The 11743-nt window shown below is 38.6% G+C and overlaps 1 protein-coding gene across 1 annotated transcript; it reads left to right on the forward strand.

Moving 5' to 3' along the window:
- Positions 1-682: 682 nt before the first annotated feature.
- On the forward strand, positions 683-10966 carry LOC129113896 (von Willebrand factor A domain-containing protein 7-like). Its single transcript, XM_054626379.1, has 15 exons — positions 683-862; positions 955-1221; positions 1323-1416; positions 1586-1720; positions 2612-2798; positions 2893-3068; positions 3163-3275; positions 3390-3506; positions 4491-4694; positions 4780-4912; positions 5396-5545; positions 6536-6628; positions 6722-6996; positions 10127-10420; positions 10568-10966. The coding sequence occupies exons 1-15, from the start codon at positions 683-685 to the stop codon at positions 10964-10966; spliced, it is 2817 nt and encodes a 938-aa protein (XP_054482354.1).
- Positions 10967-11743: the final 777 nt, after the last annotated feature.

An 11743-nucleotide genomic window follows, 5' to 3' on the forward strand; every position in this document is an offset into this window, starting at 1 on the left:
CAAATAATGCTAAAGTGTGCCGGACAGGATCAAGACCTAAGGTACAGTACTCTTTTAGCTCATAGTTATCAGTAATGTAAAGATAGACATTCGATTTCTATTACATTGTGCAGACCATATGCTCTTATGCAGTAACTATTCTCTACAATGAATGTTTCTGGTCTAAACATGCATTGATTTTCAATTTCCAAAGAAAGTGTCATTGAGTTTTAAACCTGTTTTAAAGTGCTTTTTTTTTTCATTTAAAATTTGATGGTGAATTAAACAGGATACTCCCAAGAAATTATATTATTGTGAGCTTTGGATAGAAGTTTGACCGCTAAAACTATATGTAAAACGGTGTGTGTGATCACAAGTAAAGTTGTTACATAAAGTATTTTTTTTTAGCTGGTGTTGGTCTAGTGTAGTGTGGTGTACACATCATCTATTTAATCCCAACTCTCTCGGTTACAAACAAAAAAGAAAACAGAAAAACCTCTACACTCCTTTGTCTCTAGCAGTTATGATATTTTACACACCTTTATGAATATAGTTGACTCTAGTAATTGTCGAGAGCACCTTTGGTTGAGACTAAATAAAGAATAAAATAAAGGAACAATATATTAATATTCAGTCTACTAGGTGAAAAATAGAGCGAAATGTGTTTCTATCTCCAGCAGACTATTCAACAGGTTGAGGAGTGATGTCTTCAGGGTTTGCTGCGTTGTGTCTCCTGCTCCTGCACTCTGGAGCTCAGGGCTTTGGGATATTGCCAGGAGAGTCTCTGAATCACCTGGAAATCACGGAAAAAGCGATTTTAAATTCTACCTTGCAGGTGTGCCGTGCTTTGGCCCAAGCTGAGGGGATAGACTTCACTTTTCCTGTAAGAATTCCTTTCAATTAAGTTGTTTTACCAGAAATGTTATAGTCTTTTAGCAATGCTAGTATGACTTTACTTTGTGTGTTTAGGCACAGCCTTTCACCGCAGATGCTGTTGCTGTGGCCTGCGGCGCACCAGAGTCGTCCAAGAGTTTCCGCCAAGCCATTACATTTATCACACTGAGGAATATACGGGTAGACATTCGTCATGCCCTTAATGCAAGCTTCCACTTTGATGAAGAAATGTTTGTTCAAGGAAGGAAAATCATCACTGAGGGAATACAGGCTGTGAAAGCAAGCAACAAACAGGAAAACTTTGAGGCAGCGAGGCAGAAAGTGGGAGAGGTTCTACATCCCTTACAGGTTAATTTCTTTTAAAAGCAATACTAAAGCTGTAACTGTTTTAAAATATTCAAGTAAAATCGAGGAATTTTTGATACCTGTCTTCTTTTTTTAACTTTTAGGACTTCTACAGTCATAGTAACTGGGTGGAACTAGGAAACAAACTGCCAAACTCTAATCTGATCAGATCAGACACCAGCATTGGTAACATAGCAGGTAAAAAGATTGTGTCATGTCAGGGATGTTAGGCTATGATGTGATGTTTGTCTGTGTGTTGACAAACAGATAACAACACTGCAACACCGCAGCGGAATGCAGTTTGGGTGTGGCTGTAGAGAAAACATTTTCACTGAAGAAAACATAATTCAAATATTTCTTTACTCAGATAAAAGCAGGGCAACATGTCGCAACTGTGATGGAGACGACTGCAGGAACAACATCTTGGAGGACATCATAGAGGAGAAGGTACTGACCTCTGGATATTTTGGTATAGTGCCTTTCGCCTCAACCAAACCAAAGGGTAAGTGATTCCTGACATTTAACTAATGCCACAGTATTATACTTTCAGATTTAGAACTCGTTGTCAGTCAATAAGTTTAAATCAAACCATCTTACAAGATGGTTCACATGAACAAGCAGATACATTATTGAGATTAACTATAAAATATTTGGATACAATATATTGTCTTGACATGTCATGACTCCTTTTGACAACATTTCAGATACATGTTACTTAACCTAAAACACATTTTGCATTTTGTCTCAGTAAAGCTTGAATAATGTTTCAAGTGCACTGTACAATACAGTATGTCTTGTTAACAACATTGTTGTTAAGTGGCCTAAAATGCCGAACTTTTAGAACCCATTTTATCAGCATGTACACAGCTGCACATTTAGTCAGTTTTGTAAAGCAAGCTTATTCAAATAATGTTTCACATCAACTCATAGTGACATTTTGTGTAGGGTCACCTTGTGTGGAAAATCAGATTCCAACTTTAAATTTCTAACAAATTTTTCCACTGCTCAAGTCAATTTTAGATCACCTGCAAACTTATTGGATTTTAGCTGAAGACTGACTTGACTCACCATGACTACTTATTAAGATGCAGAACAGTGATAACTTGTGGTGATGATAAAGAAATCTGTGCAATATATATATGTGTGTCCCCTCTTCCTTTCCGAGTCAGGATAATCATCAATTGGCTGTTTGGGGCCAATTTCTTGACTTACTTAAGCTTATGTTATCAAAACACGAGATGATTCAGGTTAAACTTTCCCTAATTACTGCACAATATCTGAAGTTAAAAAGAGGTCTATAGAAATAAAAGCAAACATTTAACCACTAGAATACTCCTCAGAAAAATTACTAAAAAAGAAAACTTATCTCCCTCTCATGCTATTTGTTTTAAAGGAAAATGCAGTCACGGAGGAGCAGTTGATCAAACAAGCTTCATTGAACCTAAAGGTGGGATCAACAAAGACTATTTCACAGCCAGCCACGGACACCTCCACACTGATGCAGCAAATTTGGCGATAGCTGCAACTAGTGAGCTACTGGAGGACATTCGAGAGGCTGCTGGTGACAGACCATTCCTCCAGTAAGAAATCCATTCTGCATTTGTCAATTATGTATTGTCAGGAGGTATAAAGTATATATTTCATCCATTTGTTCCATCTCGCTTCATCCCTCAGGATGTTGGGAGTCTCCAAAGGATCCAGTAAAGCTCTTTGTTTTGTGATTGACACCACAAAAAGCATGAGCGATGACATTGAAGCAGTGAGGACAGTCACTTCCTCCATAATCAACAGTGAAGTGGGAACAGAAAATGAGCCCTCAGTTTACATTCTTGTACCATTCAACGATCCAGGTACAATCTTGAGGATGCTATAAATGTTATTGTTGTTGTTGTTGTGCATCATCATCGAGGTGTTTTCTTTCTCCTGTCTCCAACTGAAACACAGATTTTGGGCCATTGAAAAAGACTACAGACCCACAAGTCTTCAAGACTTACATTAATTCATTATTAGCAGCCGGAGGGGGGGATGAGGAGGAACTGAGTCTTTCAGGGCTTCAGGTGCTGTGATGTTTGGTTGTTACTACTTCAAAATCTGCCCCCAGAAGCTTCATGATGTGGTAACAGCTTTAACTAAAACTGTCCTTGTCACTCCACGCTCTCTTCCTCGTATAGCTGGCTTTAACCAGTGCTCCTTCAAATTCTGAGGTCTTCCTCTTCACGGATGCTCCTGCTAAAGACAAACAACTGAAAAGCACAGTGGCCGCACTGATAGAGCGGACACAAACAGTGGTGAGTATCTAAGTGTGAAAAAACATATGGTCAGTCTAGAATTTGTTCACATCAATGTTGTGATATTGTGAGAGTTTTTTTGACTTATGTTTTACAATTTTCAATTTATTTTTTACATTAGTTATGTTTTGTTATTGATAATTCTCTTTGTCCAGCACACAATGCTGCTTTGGGGAGTGTTATCCTGAGACAGGCTCAGCGATGTGCATCTATCAAATTGGCTGTAGTCACTCAGACAATTCGATGACACACATCTGAGTCAGTCTGATTCTTTTAAACCTGACAAAACATTGTAAAGTTGTAACAATTCCAATAATACATTAGTTGATCTACCGAAAACTCATCAGATGCACATTCAGTATTTTCTAAAACAGAATACCTGTCTGGAAAAAATTATAGGCGGACAATTAGTTGCAGCCCTAAAACTTTGTAATTTTGTTAATTTAATTAAGAATCTGCAACTCTGCAAACAACGACAGTAGTTTCGTGCCCCTCGGGCTACTGATACCAAAGCACTGTGCTTTCAACTCCATTGTAAACACACCCGCATCATTATTAGATGGTCAACGAAGTGACATAGTATAAAAAGCAAAATAGTCCATACAGGGCAAGCAGCAGGGGAAGTGTATGGATCAAACAAACAAGACTTTTGTCCAGGAAACCGGTGTTCGAGTCCTGTGCGAAACTATATTAAATGTGAGCATTTGTCACGTTAGTCAAGTGTGTCGTTTGTTGCTCACAAACACATACACATCACAGACACGTACAAAGCTGACACTAGGAGGGTACCTATAGTGCCATAGTTTGGAGCTTAGGGTCACTGACCAAGTGTCTGTATATTACTAGTTGGCAAAGAGAATGTGTTGGGGACCGATGATAGTATTGTACCTTCTTTGGATAAAAAATTTGGAGGTACTTTTTTACTCACATCAGTGGTTACTCAAGGTAATTCTTATTTGGTTGATTGTTCCTCTTGCCTTCCAGGTGAATTTCATGATTTCTGGCTCAACGGTGCTCAATCGTAGGGAACGGAATGATGACAACCAGATATCTCCCAGGATAGCAGCATCAGATGCCCAGCTGTACAGAGACCTGGCTCAGGCGTCAGGAGGTCTGGTTATTGAAGTCACAAAGAGTGAGCTCCCCGTGGCCACCAGCATCATAACAGAGTCCACCAGCTCCTCTCTGGTAATATCACATAGGTCTCACTAGTACTTAGTTTTATCAGTTCAAAGATTTCAGCTGTGTCATCAGTTTGATCTTACTCCCCTAGGTAACCCTTCTACAGGCATCCAGGAGCCCAGGAAAGACAGATACTTTTTCTTTTATAGTTGATGAAACAGTAACAAACCTTAGAGTTTACATCACTGCGCGCTCTGTCAATGTCACTCTTATCAGCCCCACAGGTAATACCGCATTTCGAAATTAAGTCTTCACTCTTTATTAACACTAAAATTAAGGCATTGTGTGTATTATTTCATAAAAAAAGTTACAGTATAGTAAATATGTGATAAAGATGCCATTGTATGTCATTAAATGTCGTACAAAATTTAAAAGCACACATCATTCGACAGTATGTCATAAAAAAAATATATTATTGTATGCCGTGAAATGTCTTAAACATGTCATAAAAAGAGTCATTACATAGTATATCATAAAAATTATAATATGCAATAAAAATGTCACTCAAAATTGTATTATTAATATAGTAAGTCATTAAATATCATAAAAGTGTAAACATATAAAATCTCACATAAAATCTCATTAAAGAAATCATAGTATAGTGTGCCGTAAAAAAAAATCTTACTTGTGACAAATGTTTGAAGCTTGTTTGAAGCTTGATCAGTCTGTCACATAATTAATTATTTTATTAATTGTAATTCTTGAAGGGGAATCTCAGCAAAGCACTGACACAACAGGATCGTTGATAACTGCATCCCAGTCAGTGGGAAACTTCAAGACTCTGCTACTAAAAAGCCAAGCTGGACTGTGGGAAATAAAAATGGTGTCAACTAATCCCTACACTCTTAAGGTCATAGGTAAGACCACCATGATTGATTAAATGTGATCACAAAATGGATGTTAGAGCCATGTTTTTTTTATCACTTACCTAAGAGTTGCTAGCTAAAAGATTTTCATTTTAATAAATGTCCGTTGAGTCACTATTAATTACCGAAGGTACACAATGGTGATTGATCCTCTGGCGCACCGATGGAAATATTGTAATATTTAGATATTTCCAGTATTAACAAAATGGGTGTCTGTGGCAAATTTCTTGAAAAAAAGTATTACAGTTTTTGAACTATGCACTCAATTCTGAAATTGTGAAGTTGTGTATCAACAAACAGACTCTAGGCTGCTAAACTGTAAACACAAGAATTCTAAATCAACCAGGACTGAAATCTTGAGAATTGTCACTTCAACGAGAACATTCCTCACTCTGTGTCCAAAATATCATTGTTCTGGTTTGGATCTCAGAAAGTGCTTTCCCCGTGTGTAGTACCCGTGTGTTTCCCCTTAACTTTTCATCAGAATTATAACAATTTAAAAATCTACAATTCTCTTCTAAACTAACATCATTCCCATCATTTTAGGCTTAATTTATATTCTAGTGCTGTTCCACAACTATTAGCTGAACTAAGATTATAAGTGCTAAACACTATCAATTTTAGGATCACAAGCTACAGGAGCTAGGAGTGAGAAAACGAGGAATGAGAAATGCCCTTAGTCTTCCTTCATTCTTTTTTTTGACAGCTAGAGTATGAGTTTCGGGTTTTCCTGAACATACTCTAAGCTGCTGATATTTGAACCCCTTGTTATTTTAAGATAAATGGCATTTTTGAAAATCAGCTCCCACATTTATGAATTGCAGGATATTTGGCCCATACAGTAGTAGTAACTCATTTGATTTTGAAAACACATAGAATACTCCAGTAGCCTGTTTCTGCTTTGCTGAAATAAACACTGAATGAACTCTGTATATTCTTTCCTTTTTGATTTTTTTTTTGTCATAAAATTTGTATTTGCAGGTAAGAGTCCTATTGACTTCCTGTTTGACTTTGTGGAGGTATCACAGATCCCTTTCACAGGATATGATTCTCTTGACACACGTCCCAGAGCTGGTAAAGAAAACTGTTAAGATGTGAATTTGATGATATGCTGATGTAACATAAAATGATCAAGTCAAACATGATGAATTATATCTTTCTTTAAAGGTGTCAACGGAAGCTTGTTAGTGTCTTTGACGGGAAGTGACTCTGCCACTGTGACAGAGGTCACTCTGGTTGAATCGTCAGGGTCGGGGGAGATTAAAGGAGTGGTGGAGCCACAGGGGAGTGGAAACTTCCTAGTTCATGTTGACATGATACCGTCGGTGGAGTTTGTGGTGCGGGTGAAGGGGCAGGATGACAGTGTTGCCACCATAACTTCATCAATAGTCTTCCAAAGGCAGTCACCCACCAACTTCAGGGCCTCTAATCTGACTATAACTGTGAGTACTCATCTGAGACCAGCACTGTGTCACAGGAATACACATTAAATATGAGAGGATTGACCATCTTGTTGATAGTGCTGCATGCTCACTGCGAATGACACTAGACTCTATAGCTCCTCTAAAAAAGAAGGTAATAAAAGAAAGGAGGTTTGCTCCATGGTATAATCCTCAAACCCACGATTTAAAGCAAATATCGCGAAAACTTGAAAGGATATGGCGGTTAGTCTGGCGAGTCTTAAAATATATAAGAAGGCACTCCGTAATGCTAGAGCAGCCTATTATTCAGCATTAATAGAGAAAAATAAGAACAACCCCAGGGTTCTCTTCAGCACTGTAGCCAGGCTGACAGAGAGTCACAGCTCTGTTGAGCCGTGTATTCCTATAAACCTCAGTAGTAGTGACTTCATGAACTTCTTTAATGATAAGATTCTAACTATTAGAGAAAAAATGTATAATCTACTGCCCTCAACCAGTACCGATCGATCCACAGCTGTAGAACCTGAAATATATTTAGATGGCTTTTCTCCCATCGACCTTCAACAATTGACTTTAACTATTTCTAAGTCTAAACCTTCCACCTGTCTCTTAGACCCGATTCCGACTAGGCTGCTTAATGAAGTTTTACCTTTAATTAGCAATTCTTTATTAGAAATTATCAATCTGTCTTTACTAACGGGCCATGTACCACAGGCCTTCAAACTAGCTGTAATTAAACCTCTTCTTAAGAAACCTACTCTTGATCCAGAGGTGTTGGCTAACTATAGACCTATATCTAACCTTCCGTTCCTCTCTAAGATCCTTGAGAAAGCAGTAGCAAATCAGCTCTGTGACTTTATGCATACCAATAGTTTATTTGAGGATTTTCAGTCAGGATTTAGAGTGAATCATAGCACAGAGACGGCACTGGTGAAAATTACCAATGACCTTCAAATAGTTTCAGACAAAGGACTTGTCTCTGTACTTGTATTGCTAGACCTTAGTGCTGCATTTGATACCATTGATCACCAAATCCTATTACAGAGATTGGAGCATCTAATAGGCATTAAAGGAACCGCACCTAGCTGGTTTAAGTCGTATTTATCAGACCGATCTCAGTTTGTATATGTAAACAATGAAAGCTCGATGAAAACCAGGGTCAGTCACGGAGTTCCACAGGGGTCTGTTCTTGGACCTATTTTATTTACCTTATATATGCTTCCCTTGGGGAATATTATCAGAAAACACTCAGTAAACTTTCATTGTTATGCAGATGATACCCAGTTATATCTATCAATTAAGCCAGACGAAACTAACCAGTTCTCTAAACTTCAAGCATGTCTTACGGACATAAAAACCTGGATGACCTGTAACTTCTTAATGTTAAACTCCGAAAAAACAGAAGTTATCCTACTAGGCCCAGATCACCTTCGAAATCAATTATCTAATGATATAGTTTCTCTAGATGGCATTGCTCTAGCATCCAGCACTACCGTTAAGAACCTTGGAGTTATCTTTGATCAGGATCTGTCTTTTAACTCTTATATAAAACAGATCTCAAGGACAGCCTTTTTTCATTTACGTAACATTGCGAAAATCAGGCAAATCCTGTCTCAAAGCGATGCAGAAAAACTAGTTCATGCATTTGTTACCTCTAGACTAGATTACTGTAACTCCTTATTATCAGGCTGCTCTAATAGGTCTCTTAGATCTTTACAGTTGATCCAGAATGCTGCAGCACGTGTTCTAACAAAAACTAAGAAAAGAGATCATATTACTCCAGTATTAGCTTCTCTGCACTGGCTCCCTGATAAATCAAGAATAGAATTTAAAATTCTTTTACTTACCTACAAAGCTCTAACTGGCCAGGCACCGTCTTATCTTAAGGAACTTATAGTTCCATATTACCCAACTAGAAAGCTGCGCTCAATCAATGCAGGGTTACTTGTGGTTCCTAGAGTATATAAAAGTAGGATGGGAGCCAGAGCCTTCAGTTATCAGGCTCCTCTTCTGTGGAACCAGGTTCCAGTTTCAGTCCGGGGGCAGACACACTCACCACTTTTAAGAGCAGGCTTAAGACCTTCCTTTTTGATAGCGCTTATAGTTAGTGCTGGCTCAGGTTCGCCTTGGCCCAGCCCCTAGATATGCTGCTATATGCCTAGACAGCCGGGGGACTACCTAGGATACACTGAGCTCCTCTCTCCTCTTCTCTCACTCCCTCTTTATGTATTAATCTCCTATTTATGCACATGACTGATTTTGCTTCTTCCCCGGAGTTCTTGTGCTTTCTCGCCTCGCAGGTTCCCAGGAATCGGGGTTATATTTGGACTGTCATCGTGCCACCTGCTGAGGCCCTGCTGACACCCACTACTACTACCACTATCATTATTAGTCACATTACTATTATTATTGCCTGTACTATTACGCTTATTGACTTGCTTCTACCCTGGAGTCTTTGTGCTTTCTCGCTTCACAGGCTTCTATAAATCGTGGCTGTACCTGGACCGTGGTCGTGCATCCTGCTACGGCCCTGCTGACACCGACTGCTACCACCATTATTATTACTAGTCACATTACTATTACTATTACCTGTACCATTAAGCATTTTAGCTTTACTTCCACCCTGAAGCCCTTTTTGCTTTCTCGCTCTGCAGGTTTCCATGAATCATCCGACTGACACCCACTGCTACTTCGATTATTATTATTAATCACATTACTATCCCTATTTTCATAATTATAATTCTACTATAATAATTGCTGCTGTTATTATAAGTAGTCTCATTATATGAATAATTTATGTCATATACATTGAATGTGTTGTATCTCTGTTATGCTGTTCATTCTGTACACATGACATCTATTGCATTCTGTCCATCCTGGGAGAAGGATCCGTCCTCTGTCGTTCTTCCTTTTTTCTCCCTGTTAAAGGGGTTTTTTAGGGGAGTTTTTCCTGTGCCGATGTGAGGGAAGGACAGAGGATGTCGCATGTGTACAGATTGTAAAGCCCTCTGAGGCAAATTTGTAATTTGTGATTCTGGGCTATACAAAATAAACTGAATTGAATTGAATAGATGCAGCGACATCATTTTTTTAAGTTCACCTAAATCCCTGCCACAAACACTGGCCCTTGTCTGACACCCTCTGTATTTAGGCTGATTCCAGTAGCATCATGGTACCAGGAACACCATTCTCTGTGCCCTTCTCTGTGATAACCAGTGGAGTAGGGGGAAACTTCACCATCCGATCCACCAACAACCGAGGTTTTGACTCAACATCTCCAACCAATTTATTCCTGGAAACCGGGAATAGTGCTAATGGTACAGTGACCCTCTCAGCACCTCTTAACACCCCATCTGGTGCTGACGTCACCCTGACTATTGAGGTTGTGGCTCCCGAGGGTGAAGATACAAACTATGTTGTGCTGCGTTTCTCCATTGTTAACACGGTAATCCTCGCTCTAAAGAATCCCATTTACAAGTACAATTCTTTATTTTACAGATTTGTAACTTCCTTGTCAGTCTCCTTAAAAAAGAAAAAAATAATTTGTTACTGATTATAGGGACTATATATATACTTTTTCTTCTCCTCATAGGTGACCGATTTTACTCAGCCCGTGTGTGAGCTGCTCAGCCTACAGTCCAACTGTTCAGATAACTGCAGCTCATCGATGTGGAAGCTCTCTGTTAAGGTGTCTGATGGGGCTGAAGGGACGGGTGTTGAGCGTGTAAACCTCAGACGGGGCAACGGGACCATGAACACCAGCTTGGCCGCTGGAAATGAGAACATAACACTGATTTCCTACAGTTCTTCTTGCTGTTCACCTGATATGGAGCTGCTGGTTGTGGATCGAGTGGGTAATGTCGGCACCTGTTTGTACAACTATCGGGAAGGTTCACAAGCCGCTTTATCTTCTTCCACAAAAGTCATTCATCTTTTCCCAAGTATACTGGTATTAGGACTCTATATACTGACAGAACTAGTCATCCATTGACTCCATGTCAAAGTTGTAAATAGTTAAAGCTGCATTACTGTATATTCTTTATACATTGAATCAACTGACTGTGTGTACTTTGAAAACGGTTACCTGTAACGGCAAAACTCACAACTTTTAGTTGTTATAGCTTACTGTAGGTTTTACTGTGCTTTTACTTTGTGCTTCAGTCTCACTGCTCTAACACAGTTTTTTAGAACACAACTGTTTTTTTTGTGTGTGAGCATGGCAAACAGACAGAAGAGACCGGAATAATGACAAAACACAGTTTTTTATTCTTTCGTTATAATGTGTCTAATGAATAATCCTTATACGTACAGAAAACAAAAAAAAATCTGCTTTTCAAATTTTACCACAAATTCAACACGTTTTTCCTGTTTTCCCTTTTATTGCTATTTAAATTTTCCAAGGTTTTCAGAGAGACTTAATAAACTGGTCAGTGATCATCTGATTAAGTGTGTGTTGGCTTTGCTTGATGTATATCTTTCATGGTGATGTGTTCTTTTTTACTATGTAATTTATGGAGTAGAGGCAACTTACCAAGACCAGACCAGACCATTCCAGGCAGAAAGTACATTTCTGTCATAATAAAATCATAAGTCGATATGTAAGAAAACAATATCATGAATAAGCATGAAAAGAAATGGGATAGTATGCCATGAAAATGTAAAAAAGCCATAGTAAAGTATGCCATGGAAATGGCATAGTATAGGATGTCTTAAAAAATGATAAAAGAGTCAATGTACTGTAAGTCATAAAGTCATAAAAAGTAATTGA

This window comes from Anoplopoma fimbria, chromosome 24, assembly GCF_027596085.1.
Source record: "Anoplopoma fimbria isolate UVic2021 breed Golden Eagle Sablefish chromosome 24, Afim_UVic_2022, whole genome shotgun sequence".
NCBI lineage: Eukaryota > Metazoa > Chordata > Actinopteri > Perciformes > Anoplopomatidae > Anoplopoma > Anoplopoma fimbria.